This window comes from Aegilops tauschii, chromosome 6, assembly GCF_002575655.3.
Source record: "Aegilops tauschii subsp. strangulata cultivar AL8/78 chromosome 6, Aet v6.0, whole genome shotgun sequence".
NCBI lineage: Eukaryota > Viridiplantae > Streptophyta > Magnoliopsida > Poales > Poaceae > Aegilops > Aegilops tauschii.
The window spans coordinates 12,578,604-12,600,120 of NC_053040.3; the positions used below are offsets into that span (position 1 = coordinate 12,578,604).

Genomic DNA, 21,517 nt, shown 5'->3' on the forward strand with positions numbered 1-21,517 from the left:
TATCATCTTCATCGCACTTTAAGATCCAGTTTATCATCCATGTCCTCCATGCCCGGCGTGCACATGGGCGGAGGAGTAGGCAGGTGCGTCCATTGTTGCGTGGCGGGGTTAACCACCCATGCCTCTTCCGGTTGATCGTCGTGATCGTCGGCGGCGAGCAGAAGGAGGCCGTTGCAGTGTTGCCTAATTGCTAAGTATTCAAGGGTGTCGCGCGTATCCAAGTAGTCGAAGGGGGCGACGTTCGCGGCTGGCGCAGCGACTGAGAAGTGCCTCGGGAGCGTCTCGCCGTTGAGGTGGAAGAAAATGCCGGTAAGTGAGTGCGGCAAGAGGTCCGCGAGGAGCCGCCGGGTGTCGACCACGGCGCGCCACCCCTTGCAGACGCAGCGGGACGCGGCGAGGCTGCGCGCCGACGTCTGCCGGAGGCGGTGGAGGACGTCGGCGAGAACGTCGTCAGGCAGCCGCTGCGTCAGGTCCTCCATGCGTGAGGTCGATGCTTGACTGCTTGGTGATGCTTCGATCGATCGATCAAGTATATGGTTCGATATTTATTTATTAAGTACAGGGAGAACGTGATGGGATCCGATTCCGAACTGGGCTGGTGCTGGGGATCGGACGAGCACGTCGTAAACTGGGCCGGCCCAAGTGCCCACTGGGCTTTTCTCGTGAGGCCCAGCCCGTCTATTCCTTCCTTCCTTCTTCTCCTGCGCATCTCCACTCCCCATTTCCGTTTCAACCAAACCCTAACCTAGCCCACATCCACTGGGACGGCGACGAGATGGCGCTCCGCCGCCGCGGTCCGTCGTCGGCGTCGGCGCCGCCGCTGGAGGACGAGAACCTCCCTTCTCGACGCTCCCGACCGCATCCCGTGGGAGCGCTTCTCGCTGCGACCCGGCGGCCACGGCGACGAGATTGATTTCTGGGCTCTGCTCGGGTACCGCCATGGGCGCGTTCTCTTCGTCAGCACGTTTGGTCGTGCGCTCCTTGTGTTTGACCCCGTCTCCGGCGACCGCCGCCGCGTGGCCATTCCGCTGGATTTCGCCTGGTATGTCTTGGGTGGAGCTGTGCTCTGCGCCGCCGGCGACGACCAGGACCACGTGCACGGAGACTGCCACTCGAGCCCCTTTAAGGTGGTCCTGGTAGGCACCAGATTGAACCACCCAGCCATAGCCCAGGTCTACTCGGAGACTGGCATGTGGGGCGATCTTGTCTCGACCACAAAACCATGCGACGGCCTCACTGACAGTTTCCCCTGTACCCTTGTCGGCAATGTCCTTTATTGGTGGTTGTATGGGCATAACAATGGCATACTCGAGTTCGATATGCATAGCCAGACACTAGCTGTGACCGAGGGGCCATCTCATGCGGACATTGACTCTATCAACAGCCGGATCATCAGGGGGGAGGATGGTGGTGTTGGCATCGCAGTATTTTCGTATCTGAGCTTGAAAATGTGGAAACGCAAGGTCAGTAGTCAGGGTATTCACACATGGGTGCTGCCGAAGATTGTTATCGTGCACAAGATCATTGATCTTGCACATCCGATCAAGGCAATGGACGCTATAGTGGGGTACTCAGAGGTTGCTGGTGTGGATTTTATATCGCTGCCTTGCTGTTCAGTTCGGATCAGGACAGGGAAGGAAGCTATAGTGGGGTACTCAGAGGATGCTCATGCGCTTTTTATAAAGGTGTCTTGCTGTTCAGGACCCCATACCTTCATTGTTGAACTTGAGTCAATGCAGTCCAGGAAAATTAATCAAAGTTTTTTGGAGAATTCCTATCATCCGTTCACAGATTTCTTCACTGCAGGTAATTGTTTATCTTTATATCACAGAAGTAGCTGAATCAACCTATTTGTATATGGTTGTAGGAGTGTCCTTATTGTGCTTTGAAATGTTTGCTAACAACTTAGTTATCTTTTTCTTCCTCATTGATAAAATCAATTTTTTTAATATATATAACTGAACTGTATTTGTCCTGAAAAATAGAGGACTATTTTGACCACTTGCTTGATCATATCAGTTGTGCGAAGGTTTGCACACATTCTATACAAACTCATTGCAAGGAACCTCATGGTGTGCCGTGTGCCCACGTCAGGAACCTGGATTTGGTTCTCTGTCCTTACATCTGGTTCTTGCACCGTTCAAAAAAATTTATAAAATCATTGTGGAAATTGGTTGATTTGCTTAAGATAAATGTAGTCAAAGGCACCTTCATGGAAAAAATCGCACCTTTTAAGTATACGATGCTCTAAATTGGACGCCATTGCTTCTGTTTACACATTTTTCATTGTAGCTAAAGATTTTCTATCGGCAATATAAAATAAAGATACCATTATATGTAGCATTCTTGTGCCCAGCTCTCGATATTGTATTACTAGTAGTTACTCAAGCAGACCTTAGCTTGCTTCAGGGTCGTGCTGCTGACAATGCTTAGCATGTTATTCATGTTTAGCCCGTCCTCGTCCTCCCTATTTTAACATGTTGACTGAGTATTTCGCTGAAAGCTTAAAAATTTAGACTTGTGTGACATGTTAAATCAGTGACACTTGTGTCCTTGTTTTACTCACCTCTTTGTAGTTTCATACTTGTGTTTTGGACTGGATTATCCGTGTCTGATTTGGCAATCACACATTATCATTTTAAGGACAAATTTGTCTGTATGCCTGTTAGCTTGCATGAAAATGCCAATGATCAACAGTGTAGGTGTCATCTCTGATATGGCCCTAAATTGAGGGGTGCATCCTATTCTGTTATCTTGACATTTTTTGTGTAGTTTGTTTCATTTGTCGTTTGGCCTTGTGAAGAGGACCAAACTTCCCATGTGGTATTATTCGCGCTTGTTCTACCTTTTGCCCTGAAGAAAGGAGAAGAATGTGATCACCCCCCCCCCCCCCCCCCCCCCCCCACACACACACACACACAAAAGACAAGGTGATTCTTTTTACGAAAAAGACAAGGCTGTGAGGATGATACCACTGCTACTTGCAGTACTTCAAATGTTTGAGAGTATTGTTAGCAGCTTCCGAAGGTTCAAATAGATAACTCATTATTATGTTTGATCATACATGGGAATTGGTCATTTCAGAACAACCTGAAAATGCGACATTACTTGGAAAGAATGTGGCATCGTTTGGATCATTTCATACTTAAGCAATGTGAAGATGGGTTAAACCCAAATTAGATGTTCAAACACGATTTTGTTCAGCTATTTTCCTAATAATGCTCGAGTGATCTGACTTCAGAGGTTAAGTCATTAATTTCATAGTGGTGAAGTTATTTTTTTCTGATCTTTTTGAGCTATGGCTCATGCACTCGTCACTAATGGAGATTGGTTGCTGCACAGGTACTGTTCGAGCGTGAAGTACTGTTCCAGTCACTGAGCCACCAGTGTACCGTTCCAGCCGTTGAGCCACCACAGCTGCGGGGTATAACCCTATATTGTCATACACCTGTTGAACTTTCCAATTCTGCATCTTCTGCAACTCTGCATTTCTCTTATAACTTGGTTGATGCAATGAGATGTGACTCATAATGTGGGGGGCACCCTGCGGTTAGCTGTGTTAGAGAGCATTGTCACTTTTGTCTCTTTATTTTGCTTGTTCAACTCAGTCAATTGTTCTGCTTATATAAATATAATACCTTGTGACTAATGTCGCAACAATCCCGATGCTGCGCTATACCTGGGTTATGTATTCTTCCTTTTTGTGTGGAAACAATATGTCTATGTGGTGGTTGGTACTGGTTGCCGCTTGTAGGAGATATAACCTCATTTCTTGTTGAATCTGAAGTCATACTGGGCACTGGCTCCACTTTTTCCCTAGGGCTGATGGTGCAAGTTGTGAGTGGTTTGAGCTTTTTTTCTGGGGGGTCGGGGGTAGGGGTGTAAATTAAATGAGTCAATAGTCGAGGGACGAAAAGTAGTCTTCTTCCTAGATAGGTCATTAAATACTCTGAACATGTTTATGCAATCTCACCACATGCAGTATAATACGAATGTATTACTTCCTTCAAATGGTCCTACACTTGGGCTGGGAGAGCTACCTAGTGATGGGCGATCGTGGGTTATTTAATCTGGTATTTGCTTGTTTATCGCAACTGACCGCTCGTTTTCGTCGAAGCTCATGGACTTTGGTCACTAAGTTGCTACTTCTCTACTAGCTGGGTCTCTGTTTTCGTTGGTCCCATCGGCAGCAGCCGGGTTTCATCGTGTCGTGGGGACTCGACGAAAGTTTTGGGACTCGACTTCGTTTCCAACACGGCCCTTCCTCTTTTTCACATAGGCTTTTCGTCCATTGTCCCGTGGATCTGCTGTGAGGCACATCGTTTGGGTTGGTAGGAGCTTCGCTTTGTGCAACCTGCAGTGCCGGAAGACATACACTGTTGTTGGGCTCTTATCCAATAGGCCCATGGTTTTCAAGTCCCGCGACTAGGCACGGCTAGTTGAGTCGACGAGTTGCAAAGAAATGTCGACTCAACTTAGTGTTGACTCGAGTCGCGTGTCGAGCGACTCATCCATGAATAGGTCATATCCCCGGTGCCCAAGTTGCGTCAGTGTTTAGGTTACCTTATTTACCTTTACTTTTCCGCACAACCCTCTCCTTTTTTGTCATGCATCAGCATGCTTTCGGTCGATGGAGAGCTGCTCCGTACTTTTCTTTCCCACCCTACTCTTCTCTGATTAAGCTGCCTAGTGCCTGCCGCTGGGCCATAGCCACTGTTGGGCCTGCACGGCAGCCGGGTGCTCCTTTCCACAGTAAGAACCAAGCGGGTGGTCAAAGCCTACACCTCGTTATGAATAATAATGCTGCCCCTCTCTTCCCAACTGTGTGCTCTGTCCTTTCCTTCCTGTCGTGATGGAAAGGGGCTCATGGCGTGCAACCATCGGTTTCAGCCCCTTTCATGGAGATCAAGGCAACACCAACCACATCCACAATGATGGACGATGGTGAAGAGCCAAGCCCATATATCCATCTAAATATTTTCCTGTTTTGTGCAGCAATCTTTTTGTTCATAAGTGCCACCCATTTATAGTTTTGCTATTAAAAGAATGAAACCGACTTGCTACTTTAGTTATGACTACATTTTAGATAGAGACCTTAATATGGTGTCCAATGTTGTCCTGTGATTGCTATGGTAGTGCACAGGGACCCACGGCATTCTTAGTGTGTCCAAGACTATCCGCAGTAAAATTGTTAAAGTCTCAGCCATGATGTGCGAGAGAATGTTTTTTTTCTTATTCAATTTAGGAGAGATGTTTTACTCACGTAGCTAGAAATCTGAAGTTCTTGTTAGTTTGTCGGTTAGCGGCACATATCAAAATTGTGTACATTTTGCGGAATGAAAATAGAAATCAGAATTGGGTTCAGTACAAATCTTTAATTTCTTTCTGCTTGATGCAGGTGATCACATGATTCAGTTGATCAATAGGTTTTCTTCAGCAACCAGGTATATACTTTTCAAATTGTTTCCTTTGTATGTTTAAGCCAGGTGTAATATGCATCACCATGAATCATATGAAACTTCATCAATTGCATTCATATGTTGATGATTTGATATGATACAGAGTTCTAAATTCATCTCCTATATGAAGATAACAACAAACAACAACAAAGCCTTTAGTCGCAAACAAGTTGGGGTAGGCTAGAGCTGAAACCCATAAGAATCTCACAACCAACTCATGGTTCTAGCACATGGATAGCAAGCTTCCACACACCCCTGTCCATGGCTAGTTCTCTAGTCATACTCCAGGCCTTCAGATATCTCTTTACAGACCCCTCCCATGTCAATTTTGGTCTACCCTGACCTCTCTTAACATTATCAGCATGCTTTAGCTGTCCGCTATGCACTGGAGAAAAAAAATCAATAGTTGAATGTAAGTAAAACAATCCCAGTATGTTTTTATTCACATGACCAGCCGTTCCAAATTTCATCTAACTGCAATCTCAAAGCTACTAAAATTCTTTTTTCATTTGGATTTTGTTCTATTATCAGCACTTGATCATACTAGTTGAATCAGAGAACAGGGGGCAGGTAAGCACTAGGTGGTAAGAGAACTAGGTGAGTAGGGAGGGAGGCACTATCACGGACATTCTAATTTAGATTTTATCAGCCCTCACGGTTATCATCATCTCTTTGCAAATTTTGCAAAAAATAGTGTTCTGTCATGGTCATTTGACAGAATGAAGAGAAAAACAAGTGTAGGCTGGTAGAAGTGGAACCTTCCGAATTACCACCTTGCTTTCAACATAATAGTTTGTTTCTTCGTTTTCTATTTGTATGACAGCAATATATATATATATATATATATATATATATATATATATATATATATATATATATATATATAGTGTTACTATTATATATCAGTAAAAACGAAAGAATGTTTGTGAGCTAGTTTCAGACGTGGTAACAGAATACCAGCAAAACAGGTTATTGCTATATATTAATTTTTTCCATCCTGATATTTTGTGCTGCCCTATTTTAACAACATTGGTTATTTGGCAGATGCACATGTGCCGTTTAATGAGGTGAGATCTTACAGTGTGGTTTTACCGGTCTGCCAGTGCTCTTTTATTCTTTTCCCTTTTTGTGCTGGACCCATTTTCAGTGCCTTCCTCCCTATTTTGTAGTTTTTTTTTTCACTTTTGAAGGATATTGCGGGATGTTTAAGCATGGAAGATTCACTAGTTTTTTCCTTCTACTTTTTTACTTTTTTGGAGCAACCGACAGGAGCTCTGCCTTTCTGTATAGAAGAGGAAAATTGACAAGCTTATAAGGAAAATAGGCTGTAAACAGATACAATTGAGCCATGCACACCAGCACGAGGCTGCACATACAGCGAGCCGACTTCTCTACCATCCAAGCAACCAGAATCGACACACAACAACACAACCTGGTTGTGGAGCCACCACTCCGGCATACAAACCATCATCTCGCCCACACACCAGCCGAGTCGATGACTTTGCCACCCAAGTGATCTGACTCGACACCGGTCTCGAGATCGCAAAAGCGATCGTCGCTCCGGCCTCGACACCCGCCTCGAGATCGCATACCAAATGAGTCGATGACTTTGCCACCCCAATGACTCGATAGCGTACGTCACAAAGGCGGTCTCCGGAGCCACCGCTTCAGCCTCCCATGGGCCCCGAGGCCGTACACTTGCCTAGTTGACGTCAAAACCATGGGACAACCTCAACCATTGTCATCTGATAGAAGACTGGACCTCCAAAGGTGATGCCCCAAGGGGGAAGCGATGCGAATGCCGCCGACGCCCGCTCATGGCCTAGTTAGAGCTTGAGTTTTCACTCGGAGAGCTCGAGATCCAAATGACGAGGGAGCCGAGGACGCCGTTGTCGCCGGCATCGTCAGAAGTCAGTGCTAGGCTTTCCCCTGGAGTTCACCATACAACTTGTCGCCAGCCATTTTCAATAATAACAATAGCTATGGAACCCAAACAACTCGTCGCCGACAACAACCGACTTACGTGCGACAAACCAATGCAACATCTTGAACTGCCATGGCCATCCCCGAACCACACCCATGTGTGAGTGACGCTATGCTGCCATCTTTCGTCCATGGCACACCAAGGAACGACACCATGGGCGCGAACATGCTGGCACCAACAACCACCAGCGGCCGGTGCCCTGCCACCCTGGGGACCCTCGACACTAGGCAGCAACCATCGCATCCGGAGCCGCCACTCGAGCCTCCATGTACACTGCAACCCTCCAGGTCTGGAGCAAGACCACTACTGCAGCCTGCTACTGCGACAGACCGCGCCGGGCCGATCCAGGAGATAGAGGACAGATCTAGAGCAGCATCAGCGAGCCCTCCCTGGCTGCCGCCACACAGCCTGCACAACCCCCGATGGCAGATCCAGGCGTGGCAGCCTAGGTTCGGCGAGGCCGTGTCAACAGGACTGCCGCACCTGTGGCCAGGATAGTCAACCACCCGCAGCCGAGCATGGGCGCCGAAGCGCACCACCCTGACCACGACCCGAGGTCCCGCCTCCCCCGCATGTGGCCCTCCGGTGAGCTCCTCCCGGGGCCACTGCTCCGACCTCCACACGCTAGTCCGCCAAGCGCCGCCACACCAAACCGTGGGCCGATCACTAGAGCCTACCGACGAGAGCAAGAACTCCCCATCACCTTTGGTAGCAGGGCACGACTGCCACCGCGGTGGAGGCCGGCGGCAGCGGCGGCGAATGGGAGAGATAGGAGATGGCGGTCCTAGGGTTCCCTTGATGTTAACTTGCAACATAGATTTCCCCTTGTTGGATATCTGCAGTCACTTTTTCTTTTAGTTCTTTTACTTTTTATTACAGTCTATTCTTGTGTCATTTTTCCTTCTTTTCATGGATTCTTTGATCAAGAATTTTTCTTTGATTTCTTTATTTTTACTTGATTGAATGTGGACGTGATTAAAGAAGAAATTGAATTAGACTACTTTCTTACTATTTCAATTTACTAATCTGTTCTATGTAGATTTGAAGATAATACAATCTACCACACTTTACGACTGCAACCAGATCCTTAAGACTTGTTTTTTTTGTATTTAATCCCTTCATTTCTTCAGTGATTAATTGAAATTTCAATTGATCATTTTGGCTGACTACTTTTACATCCGGATGTTGCAAGTCAACATACCCAATCACTGGACTGCATTATTAATTGTTGGTTATTTTGCTACTATTAAGTTTAGAAGTATGCAGTCACTATCAGTCTTTTAGGTGAATATCTTCTGTAAACTGAATCAGTGGGCTATGAAAATTTTGTACTCTCACTGTAAGATTTGTTGATTTCAATATTAATTTTTGTACTAATATGAACACACTTGCTAATGTCCATGCCTGTAATTGTTCGGAAGATTAAATTTGGTTAGCCAAGTTTCTTTGTATGGATTTCCATCAGTTTAATCTCTATACAATATAATGTTTTCAGAATTTTGGCTGACTTACTCTAAGAATATGAAACACAAAGAATTATCTCCTCTGATTGGTTAAGCTAGCTAACTTAGTTATTTCCCCATTGTTTTATTGATTTAGTCTCCATCAGATGTTTTGAAAACCATGCTTGTATTATATTTTTATTTGATTAACTGCACTCCATCATAATACTGTTACCTAGTGTGATGAATGAAGTATGACCCCTATTGTTTGCTTTTAGTTCACAATTTGCCATTTGTGACTAACAATTACTATGTGTCTATGAGTTGTTATATCTGTTTTTACATTCATGTTGTTTTTTTTGGACATAATTAAGTCAAGGCATTTTTTCTGTTTCCTCGAAACCAGTTTCTTCAGATTTACTTGTTTTTTTTTTCATTTGTCTTGTGATACAAGCAAGAACTCTATCTACATGATTTTAGATTTCTTGTAGGCAGGGTTGATGTTGAATCCTTGGTTGCTTGGCGTAGCAAGGATATGGAATCCGTAACTTGCTCTGCAAGCATCTTAGATCTTGTGGGTTGATGAAGGTGAGCGCATGTTAGTTAAGTATAAGGCATGTGTCCTGAAATGTCTTAATGAATGTACATATCTGGAAAGTTGCTCTATTTTCTAATCCCTCATGCCGCTGGAAAGTTGCTCTATTTTCATGATTGTTCCCTCAGGTGTAATTCTTTCATATTTTGTTGTGCCTGCTTGCTCAACTGATATTTAAGTCTAATTTTTTATCGTGCATTTTTTTCTGGGTGCCACTGCAATCCAACCTTTGTGAATCGAAAACTCTAGCCGGAGAAGGCAGCTAGCCCTAGAAGGTGTGATGGAGAAGAATTACACGGAAGGCCATCATCACCAAATGAAAACAATCTGTGAATTTTATTGCAGGCTCTTGCAAATGTTGTTATCAACGGACGATTTAAAGCGAAGACGATCTGCTGAGAATTATCATCGATCAGAGGTCGAGGACGTCCAAGGGAAATGTTAGTTGCTGGTTTTGGTCTAGTTCAACGGCGAGGTCTTGCTGTTACACAAAAGTAAACTGAAAGCTTAAATCAGGGAAATATCCAATTTTCTCCATGAATGGAAGTAAGTCATGCCATTCTTTCCTTTCTAAATCAGCAACAACTGTGTGAATAGCAACTTGGATATGAAAAATACTACTGAGATGGTGTATTTGAAGCGTCTGATGTCATTGTGGGACGGAGGGAGTATTTATTATAAAATCAGTAATTTATTATTCCTAAGGCAACTAGTAGAAAATTGTGGTTCTAAGTTGATAAAAGACGTATGCCATCATACTAAGTTGTGAAGAAAACATCACGCGGAACTTTTGTCAGATGTGTAGTTATGGAGGGGATACTTACTAGCACAATAAGCACACAACCTGCTTTTTGCATGACTAATGGACACCGTTAACACCAACTCACATGTACAAAGGATCTTGCGTACAAAGAACAAAGTAATACAAGCTGAATCTATATATGCCCTAGACGGATGAAAAGGGAACTAGGACGCGAAGCGACCAGGCAATGACCATTGGCACCAAACATCTCTTGACAATACAAGGACTACGACATCAACCTTTGCCACAACCTCAAGCTGCCACACAAACATCACATCACTCGATCACACGCAGACGTCCATATAGGGGCACCAATGCCATAGGAGGTCGTCATCCAGTACCACTACGATAAGGGCCGGCGGGAGTGATTATCACCTGACCAACGAATACTACGCAACACAACAACGTCAAGGCCAACCTCAGCACAGTAAAGTACGCCGCCCATGCCACTTCTCTCACGTCCCCATATCCGTACAACAACAATGTAAGATGCAACGATCGCCACCGCGAGGCTCACGCCACCAAGTCCCTGGAAAGGATTGTCTTGTCGTCCAAACCAACCTCCACCACCCTGGCAAGGGCGCCGCGTCGCCGTGTCCAGAGCAACCGCCACGCTGTCACGAGGCAACATCTTGTGGCCTGGGAACTCCCCACCCCTCTTTGGGGTGTGTGCCGCCACCATTGCGGCGCGTGTTGGTTGCAATGGCACCGAGGGACGTCGACAGGGTGGGGTGCTAGAGGTGGCAGTTGGGGTTGCTCTTGGGTCACTCACTCATTTAAAGCTATTTCACTTAATTTCTTTTCGTATTCTTTCAGTGTGGTTGAAGATTCATCTAATAGGTGTAGGAATGCTACGGCACCTTCCTGGTGCATATATTCTCTTAAATCTTGGTTAATCAAATATCACTCGAGTGTAACCCACATATAAGTGGCATAACTGTATATCTCCTCCTCTATAATATGTTCCTACGAAGGAGGAGTAATGCGCTGATAAAAACCAAGAAATGAACAATTTTTTTAAATCAATTCCATTCGAGGACCACCATACAAAACTGTAACCAAAAGAAATTCTACACCTTTTGTACCTAGGACTTAGCCGATCAATGTCTCTGTTTCCTTGCCATGAATAAGCCATATATATAACTAAGCTACCGCTTGTTGCTTCGTACCATAATAAAATAAAATAAATGAATTTATTCATAAGATGTTCAGTTCTCTATATGAATCGATCACTCTTGCGCCTAAAGTTCATGAAAAAGTAAATCGTTCAGCTAATCCCCCGTACCTTAACTAAGCTACTGCTTGTTGCTTGAAAGCTCTCCCATCAAACACAATGTGTATGGGAAAGACAGCCATACGCGGTCTGCAGTTAAGGGGCCCAAGTCTTCGGTCTTGGAGCTATTGAAATGGTAAGCCATTACTCTTTTGGAGGGTCTTTGGAAGACAAAGACGGTCTCTTTGTTTGGATGAAATCCAAGTAGAGTTTTGTGGTAAGAACTATCGTTGATGCTGCACTTTAAGACCCATTTTATCTGATCACCTGTTTCGACGAGGTACCAAATCCGAAGTTTGGGGCCATGATCTAATGCACAATATACACCATTCTTAGATTTTCCTAAATAATGGCCAAAAAGATATTTCTGGGAACCTTTCGGCGGCTTAATTACTTGGTAATTATGGTTTGACAAGTTTACTCTGCAAAAGATAAACCATGGTAAAAATTAGAATAATAACTAGCTACACAACAGCGTAAAATATATAAATTGGTGTTTAAGATGCCAGTAGCCAGTTACCTCATGAACACGCCATGTTGGCGGTAGTAAAGTGATCCCTGCCAGTATGCGGCATACCAGTGGTTGGACGGAGGAACGTGTAACATGTTGCGGATGGTCCCCGCGGCCTCCCCTTCACGAACAAAAGATCTCTCCTCCCACCTCGTTGTCCTCGACGAGAAGACAAGCAAAACAAAAATCGACGGTGGCCATTCTCTCTCTTGTATACGAGGATCCACCAATTTGTTAATATCTGACAACGGAATAAAGGGAACGTACTTGCTTAAGAAGACCTCATAGTGCGGTGACACCGCGGGATCAAACACGAGGTATCGATCATGGAAGTCCATGTAACGATCTACATGATCAACGTCCTCCATGCCCGGTGTGCACATGGGTGGAGGAGTAGGCAGGTGCGTCCACTGCCGTGTAGCGGGATTAAGCACCCATGACTCTTTACAGTCGCCGTCGTTGAGCAGGAGGAGGCCGTTGCAGTGCTGCGTGATTGCCAAGCACTTAATGGCATCGGAGCCGGTATCCACGTAGTCCAACGGGTCGATGTTCACGGACGATGAGGCGGGCGAGAAGTATCTGGGGAGCGGCTCGCCGTTCAGGTGGAAGAATATACCGGTCAGCGAGTAGGACGGGAGGTCCTTGAGCAGCCGGCGGCCGTCGATGATGGCACGCCACGCCTTGCAGACGCACCGGGACGCGGCGAGGCTGGGCGACGTAGTCCGGAGGCGGCGGAAGACATTGGCGAGCAGGTCGTCGGGTAGTTGCTGCGTCAGATCCTCCGCCGACGTCGTCCTCTCCATCGTTATCTGAACAACTTGTTGCTGCTGCGATCGAGTATAATGGTTCGACACCTTGTATTAGGGCGTGATGGAGTTGGACCGGACTAAATTGGGCCGGCCGAACTATCCACTGGGCGTCGATGACACAGATAACAATTCTGAGATCCTTAACTTATATTCCCCTATAAAAAGGAGAAAAAAATCCTCAACTTGTTCACCTAGTTTTTTTTGCGAAAAGGACAAAATCTATTATAAAGATTCACCGGAAGTACAAAGCACCTCAAACATAATAAAAATTACATCAAGGTCCATGGACCACCGAACGACCATTGCCGCCACCAGAACGTGCCGCCAACGTGCCGTTGTGGCCGCTTCTATACCGGAGATGGCCTGAATTTGTCGATGACAGTCGGGAAGTCTTCGTGCACGTGCCCCTAAGGACCAGCGCCCCAGAGCTGCAATCGTCGTCGTTAAATTCTTGAATCGATCTGAAGAACCTGGCACCATATATCGTCGTCGCGTACGCACGATGAGAAACCCTAACCTCCACTACTAGGGAAAAACCTAGCAGTAGCGCCGATTTTAGTTATAGCAGTAGCGCGGTCCCGTGCTACTGCTACGGTGCTACAACTAAAGGGTAGCAGTAGCGTGGGTTGGCCCGCGTTACTGCTATACCTACTTAGCAGTAGCGCTCGCCTCTCTACCCGCGCTACTACTATTATTACGTATTCTATTTCTTTTTTATTTTATGTCCTATTCATAGACCATTATACAAGTTTTCGTCCAATAGCAATTTAGAGGTTGTTTTTACATCATTGGGTGAAAAAACCGCAGATTAGTTTCAAGTGGATGGATCCAAAGTGACCATTAATCCGCGGTTCTTTCACCCAATGACATAATAACTCATCATCATCATCATCATCATCATCATATCATTAACAACTTATCATCATAATACATCATTGTCATATAACAACTCCTCCTCCTCATCATTTTCGTCCATGAGACATCATATATCAACTTGGTCACTAGTTATAATAACAACTCCTCCTCCTCATCATCGTAGTACTCATAATCACTACTCCTCCTCCTCCTCATCATCATCAATTCTAACACATTGTATCACATAATAACAACTTCTCATCATCATCATAGTCGTATATAACCAACACTAAATAATTGTTCTTAATACCTAGGACCTACTCCTCTCTCCTAGGTAAAATACCATAAAACAGATCCATCTCCATAATGGAGAATGGAGATAAACCTATCTCCAACTTGTGGCTTGCGCACACTCATTTTGTCTCCAATTAGTTGCGTGTGCGCATTCATCACTTTGCTCCATTCTTTGATTCTGAGCCTTCCATCATTTGAATAAATTGAGTATGCACTGTGGTAAGCCTTCGGAGGAGTTGGTCGTAAGCTAACCATATGCATATCACCTTCGATAAACATCAAATCAGGCACAACCTCCTTCGGGAGCCTCTGTTGAAAAATGTAATAGTAATATATATAGTTAGCAATGTAGTTTTCTTAAGAATAATGTATACAATGAAGTTACCATCATTAACAAATCTTAACAAGTTTTTGGCAATGAAGTTACCATCAAGCAATTTATGGACTAGTGGCACGTATCTAGTATAATTTGGGATGATCGAGTGATTGGTTTTAAAGGCCTCAACATCTTCTATGAATGAGGCAAGATAACCTTTCTTCTCACAATTAAGCTCGGAGTCATAGTTGTAGTATGTGTTGTCTACAACCTTCCGAGTATTTCTTGAGGATAAGAAATAAACTGACAATTATAAATAAATAAGTTTAGTACCGACGAACACCAAATAATTTTAAATTAACAATATAAATTACTTAACTTAACAAATTAGTTTGACAAACTCACATCTAGGCAAAACTGAAGGCATATCCACATCCACCCAGATGTTGATATTATCATCATCATCATAATCTTCTGGACGAATATCAAATCTTATTTGCATACCCTCCTCAAATCCATATGCCTTGTAGAGAGCTTCCCAATTAGAGCAACCGAAATGGGAGTGATTGACTGCATTGTACAGCTTAACCAGAAACTCATAACCATGTTTAGTTCTTAAGTGAGCCATCCTCGTCTCCACATTCTCAAAGTCATCTAAACCAAAACCAAGCTTCTCCAATACATATGGTCTAGCATGGCACGGGATGTACTAATCGAATTGAAAAAAATCCAGAAATTACATGTTGAACAAAAGAAGCACAAGTGACGATATTAATTACGATGAAATGTTTGTCGTTACGTACCGTACAAACATCAAAGGTCTCTTACAGCTTCACGGTGAAAAACCTATCATTTTGCAGGTGAGGAAACTTGTCGCATAAACCCCGGTCATCGTGGCAGTACCCGCACTCCGGGAACCCATCGTCATCGGACATCTCCTGTGTTCAAAAGTCAAAGATTATAACTCGATGGCAAAACCCAAAATGGCGTTAAATGCTCTTTCCGGCATTTCCAACGCACTCGATATTTCCTATATTGTAGCACAAGCCATGCCAAAATTCACCGAAAAATCCGGCATGACCTTTGCTAAAAAAGGACATACCGAGAGCCTGAAATTTGCCGGAACGGAAATTAATCAACACTCCGGCAAAACGTAGGCCACTCGGAGGTGTTCCCTGCAAACATGGACACTTGGGCAAGCACATATCCTATTTGAGCAACACTAGATATACATACTTATATCTACATCATATGAGCATTCAAACTTGATGGTCATTGCATTTCAATGGTTGAAAATATGAACAAAAACATTTCAAAATATCTTATATATAATCCTAACATAACTAAATTTGCTAATATAGGTCTCTCTCTCTAAACTAGTTCTATTAAGCACTTACTAAATAAATTAGTTCTATTAAGTACTTACTAAATAAACTAGTTCTGTTAACTACTTACTAAATAAACTAGTCTATTAAGCACTTACTATAAATAAACTAGTTATATTAACCAGTTACTAAATAAACTATTTCTATTAAACACTTGCTAAAATTCTAGTACCCTAGTTCTACCCTAAATTTTCTTACTTCTATTACTAAATTTAATATCTAAAAATTTATATTCTTAATACCTAAAAGTTTCTACACTAAGTGGAGGGAGTAGGAACGAAGGGAGGGGTGAGTGAGGGTAGAGAGGGATGGAGGGAGGGATCGGGAGAGGGACGAGGCAGGGAGGGCGCTGGAGGGAGGAGGCGGGAGTGAGGTGGGAGAGGGAGGGAGGGATCGGGAGAGGGACGAGGGAGGGAGGGAGGGATCGGGAGAGGGACAAGGCAGGGAGGGAGCTGGGAGGGAGGAGGCGGGAGTGAGGTGGGAAAGGGAGGGATGGAGGGATCGGGAGAGGGGCGAGGAGGGGAGCGAGGTGGAAGGAGGAAGGATGGAGGAACTACCTCAGTGGAGGAGGAGCAGGAGCGTCGGCAGAGGTTGGCAACGACGGTGGTCGGGGAACGGCGGCGGCGGCGGACGACGGGAGGTGCGGGGGAGAGTGAGAGTGGAGTGGAGAGGGGAGAATGAGGGGCGGCCGGTTGGAGAAAATAGGATGGCTTTAGCAGTAGCGCGCGTTAGGATAAAGCGCTACTGCTAAACGCCATAGCAGTAGTGCGTTTACGAAACCGGCGCTACTGCTATACCTAGTCTGGCATCAAGGCCGTGGCAATTGTAGTAGTAGCGCTGTTTCCTCCTGACGCGCTATTGCTATGTGGATATCAGTAGCGCGGTTTGTTGTCACACGCTATTGCTAAGTAGCAGTAGCGCCTTATTTTAAACCGCGCTGCTGGTAAGATTCTGTGTATAAGATTTTCCCTAGTAGTGCTCGTCGCCCAAGGAGGTGGCTAGAATCTACGCTGGAGCTCTGTCTAATTCGTTCCAATGGACAAACTTGAGGAAGATCAGAGCTTGGAAGACTGACTCGAAGAAGGAGCTCCACCTCTATGAGGAATAAAACGCTACCTATCTACTAGCCGGAGCCGAGGCACCAGGAATCTCCTCCCCGCCACCGGCCGCCGGAGCGGTAGGCGGAGGAGAGGCGAATCCATAGGCTCGCCGGCAAAGATGAAGGGGAAGAAGGCCTTTTCCCAAGTCGCCTTCGGAAAGAGGAAATGCATGTATCAGACTGTGAGAAGAAAAGGAGAGAAAGAGGGGCCATGCTCATGCAAAGGAAGCAACGGCTGAGATATGCGCTGTGCATGGAACCAGTTAGGATTCGCCATATTCGCCTCAGTTGTTTGTTTTAACTCTTGAATAGACAGCGTTCCAATTGACTTTTCTTGACAAGGAAGGGCTATGACTAGGATTTTCAGATACCCTTTTTTTACTTTCATATTTCTTTCTTCGATATAACCAAGTCAATGCATTTTTTTGTTTCCTTCAAACACATTTAGTCATATTTATTTGGTTCTCATGCATCTTGTGATGGAAGTAAGAACTATGTCTATAAAAAAAGGACAGCCCGGTGCAAGTAGCTCCTACTTGCACAGTTTCCGGGGAAGTGTTTGAATTTTTGCTAGGCAGGGTTGCTGTTGATTCCTTAGTCGCATTTTAGATCCTGTGGGTTCATGAATGTGAGCGCCCATTGGCAAAATAAGGAAAGCCGTTGTCTTAATGAATGTACATATGTGTCCTGCGTGTTTACGAAGGTTTATACAACCATCTGCGAACTTGCGGGTTTATGAATGGGAAGTTACTCTACTTTCTAATCCATCGTGTTTCAGGTTCTTTCCTTGAGGGTTGGAGCTATCAGGTTCTTTCCTTGACAGGGTTGCTAACAAAGAATAATTTTTGAATTCTGTTGCAGCTAGTGGCATCCAGGGACGGACGATTTAAATTGAAGAAGGGTGGCCGAAAATTAGCTACTTTAGGAGATTATATTTTTTCCTTTTATTTCTTTTCTCTCCTTTTTCCCTTTTCTTTCTTTTTCTCTTTCGTTTATATTTCATTTTTTCTTTTCTTTCCTTTCATTTTCGTTTTATTTCTTCAATTTTATTTTAATTTCTTTTTAAAATCGTTGTGTTTTTCGTTTTGTTCATAAATCCGAATTTTTTTCAAGATTTTCAAAAAATGATTGTACATTTCAAAAATAATGTCCACAATTTCAAAAAAAGTTCCCATTATAAACAATTATTCACAATTTTACAAAATTTTAATGTTACAAAACTTATTCTCCATTTTCAAAAATTCTTCATGTTTCAACAATTGTTAATGTTTAAAAAATGTTCAGAAGTTCAAAAAATGTTCATGTTTCAAAAATTGTTCGCGATTTCCAAAAAAGGTTCATTTTAAAAAATTTGTTTGGTATGTTTTTCTTTAAAATGTTTACAACTTTTTCATAAATTCGTGCTTTAAAAAATATTCACAATTGTTTTAAAAAAATTGTTCGGTATGTTTTTCTTAAAAATGTTAACAACTTTTTCAAAAATTGTTCGGAATTTCTAAAAATGTTTGTGCTTCAAAATATTCACATTTTTTTAAAAATGTGCATGTTTCCAATTTTGTAGGTGTTTCTTTTGTGTTTTTGAAAATTCTTCGGTAGTTTATTTAAAAATTATTTGTTACTTAGAAAATGTTCCCATTTTCAAAAATTGTTTACAAATTTTTTAAAATGTTGATGTTTCCATTTTTTAGGAGTTTCAGAAAATGTTCGCTTTTCAAAAAAAATTTGGAATTACAAAATATGTTCCCATTTCAGAAAACTCTTCACGATTTTCAGAAAATGTTTTTTAGCATTTATGATTTTAGCTGCTTAGAAAAAATTGGTTTTGTAGTTTCAGAAATTCGTCGAATCTGCGCTGGTGTTCGGTTCTTAATGGTTGGTGTTGTGATATAATCACGAATGCTGACTAGCTAAGCTGGTAGAAAAACTAATGGTAGCACACGTACCGCCTGGAGCCTCTCATGACCTGCTCTGCTTCTTTTAAGTTTGGATACTCGTCTATCTCAACCTTCTTTATTTTTGCAATCGCCTTTGCTCCATCGATGAAAACTAGGTTCAGACAATCTCGAATTTCCAGGTCCTCAAGTAATGAATGATTGCTGCTTCAAATGTCGCTTGGCATTCAGACATCTTCAGTGACACGAGCATTTAAGTTTGGGTTCATTGAGATCATGGAAAATGATATGTTTTCGAGTCCACATCCTCTAAATTCCAGTGATATTAAGCTTGGCATGTTTTGTGGCTGAAACCACCTTGGGAGATTACTTGTAACAATAAGTAAAATACATTGTATTATTTGCCTTTACCACACAGACAGTTTCAAACTCAAAATATAATGCTCCAAGGGTTGGATCATGCTGAGATGACACGCCACTGCATCTGTCTTGACTCGCAAAAGATGAAAGTACTTATCCTCCTTAATTGTTGACTCGTATCATCTGGGACATGCTATCAAATATTCCGCCTGTATATTGAATGTATTCATAAAATTAATCAGTTTTTCTTTGCTGGATACTAGATTCATGAAAGAGAAATTAACTAATACTATGATTCATGAAACTGAATCTAACATTCATTTTTCAGACTTGCTTTCAGAAATAAGTTTGTATCCCTTGTGGAGAACCGAACTAAAGAAATCAAGAACCTAGCTATTTCAGTAGTGGAACTTTTCTCAAACCAGTAATGGAACTTGATAGCAACGTGCACTCAACATTTAGTACTATGTTAAATATTATTTCGAGGAATGTGACAAGCACTGACGAGAACCTCAAAGTGCCCGTGGAGCAAACCTTGGTAAGGTACTGCAATGATTGGGGGAAAGAAACATGCCTGTCAATAAATTTCTAGCTCCAATCCTTCAAGCAACGTAATACGTACATGTGATCTTGTTGAAATATGCTTTTATATATCTGCGAGCTTGGGGGTTGGCACAGTTATCTGTACTCACAGTCTATTTGAGGAACAGATATTGAACCACCAGTGAACCTCATCATGATTTCCAGCCGCTCTAGTGCTCGGGAACTACCAGCGATTCATAGAGATTCTATACTTGAACATTCGACCATCCAAAGCTTCTTAAGAGAGGATGATAATGCCAATACACTCTATGTATCCTTTTGTATTGTGTACTTTCACTAGTAGAAAAAGGGTCAAATATTCAGCTCATTAGTCTCGGTTTGTATTTGAGCCGGCACTAATGTGACCATTAGTGCCGGTTCCAACGGCTAGGCGGGCGGCGCTCATTCGTACCGATTCGTGGCGAATCTTTAGTACCGGTTCGTGCCACGAACCGGTACTAAAGAGATGGTGGCCTTTAGTATGGGTTGGTGGCTCCAACAGGTACTAAAGACCCCCCCCCCCCTTTAGTACGGGTTCGTGCCACCAACCGGTACTAAATGGGTGCGCTGCCACCCGCAGTGCACAATGTTTAGTCCCACCTCGCTAGTTGAGAGGAGCTCGCACCGGTTTAGAAGCCCCGCCGCGGCTACCGTGTCGAGCTCCTCTCTAAGCAGGCCTTTGTGGGCCTATTGCAAGTCTTCTGCCTTGGGGGGGTGGCCTACTGGGCCGTACGGGCCTGCATCCTGGCCCAACTAGAGGTTGGGTTTCTAGTCGTATGTAGGCCGTGCCGGCCCAGTAGGTGGGCTGTTTTTGCTTTATTTCAAAAAAAACAAAAAAAAATCCTTTAGTCCCGTTGGTGTTACCAACCGGGACTAAAGGTCCCCCAGATCACGGCACGCCTCGTGCCACGTGGTGGCCCTTTAGTGGCGGTTCGTGCTGAACCGGTACTAAGGGGGGGGGGGGGTGGCTTTAGTCCCCACACTTTAGTGCCGGTTGCATAACCGGCACTAAAGGGTCTTACGAACCGGTGCTAAAGCCCGGTTCTGCACTAGTGTTTACTGATAATGCAGCAGCCACATTAATCATCTCCATGATACAAATCATCAGATCAAACTTAACGCCAAATTGCTAAGGAAATCTTTCTATAAAAAATAGATTTTTGCCTTTGGTAACTATTCATTAGCGGTATCGCCTGACCCACTGCAACCGATGAATGATGGTGCGGGGATGAGCATCGACATTGACGAGGCAGCCATCATGGATGATGTCACTCTTTGATGTTTAGTTTTAATACAATGATAGTACTTTGATGGGTAATTAATGTAATATTTTATTATAGGACATAAATATCTTTCATAATTTGCACACAAGGCCGATGATCTTCAGGATCCAACTATTGATTAAGCCACTGCTTGTCCCAAAAATCAGGGCCCTTCTTCGTGGATATCATTAATTTATCTGATTTTCTAACTTTACTCATTTGTTATCTAACATCTTTAATTTATTAGTACTTATGTCCTAACAGTAGAAAATATTTTTATTGCATTGTAATATATAAGGGCATGCTTTGGGTCACTGCCAAACAATGGCAATCCACTATTTGTCAAGCCAAAACAAATGGCCTCTACATTGGCTTGCTTCCATAAGATTGGCACCTTGCAAAGTTTTGGAATTACTACAATGTTTGATTAGCAATATGGACCAAACAATCAATAGATCTATTTTCAAATGTTGGCAAATGTGGAACGTGCGAAAAAAATTATTGGCAACTTGGGGCAATGTACCAAAATCTATATGCATGAGGACCATCTTCTAAAAATGGATTCACCTTTCAATTCCGTACTTGTACACATCTTTC

At 43.6% G+C, this 21,517-nt stretch overlaps 2 protein-coding genes and 1 long non-coding RNA gene across 3 annotated transcripts; 2 read left to right on the top strand and 1 right to left on the bottom strand.

Moving 5' to 3' along the window:
* The first annotated feature begins 572 nt into the window (after positions 1-572).
* On the top strand, positions 573-6,290 carry LOC109785042 (uncharacterized). The gene is made up of 4 exons (XM_073501601.1): positions 573-662; positions 750-1,806; positions 3,343-3,424; positions 5,399-6,290. Exons 1-3 carry the CDS (start codon positions 573-575, stop codon positions 3,357-3,359), a joined length of 1,164 nt encoding a protein of 387 aa, XP_073357702.1. The 3' UTR covers positions 3,360-3,424; positions 5,399-6,290.
* Positions 6,291-6,361: 71 nt separating this feature from the next.
* Positions 6,362-10,189, top strand: LOC141025472 (uncharacterized). Its single transcript, XR_012186983.1, has 2 exons — positions 6,362-9,473; positions 9,730-10,189. It is a non-coding gene; the product is annotated as an uncharacterized lncRNA (long non-coding RNA).
* Positions 10,190-11,577: 1,388 nt separating this feature from the next.
* LOC141025692 (uncharacterized) lies at positions 11,578-12,869 on the bottom strand. Its single transcript, XM_073501602.1, has 2 exons — positions 12,076-12,869; positions 11,578-11,977 (listed from the first exon to the last, which is right to left on the bottom strand). The coding sequence occupies exons 1-2, from the start codon at positions 12,867-12,869 to the stop codon at positions 11,578-11,580; spliced, it is 1,194 nt and encodes a 397-aa protein (XP_073357703.1).
* Positions 12,870-21,517: the final 8,648 nt, after the last annotated feature.

Coding starts and splice junctions, on each gene's coding strand:
- LOC109785042 (XM_073501601.1), top strand. CDS start 573: ATGGGATCCGATTCCGAACTGGGCTGGTGCTGGGGATCGGACGAGCAC. Junction 663..749: donor GTGCCCACTGGGCTTTTCTC/GTGAGGCCCAGC, acceptor ACCCTAACCTAG/CCCACATCCACTGGGACGGC.
- LOC141025692 (XM_073501602.1), bottom strand. CDS start 12,869: ATGGAGAGGACGACGTCGGCGGAGGATCTGACGCAGCAACTACCCGAC. Junction 11,978..12,075: donor CAACATGGCGTGTTCATGAG/GTAACTGGCTAC, acceptor TATCTTTTGCAG/AGTAAACTTGTCAAACCATA.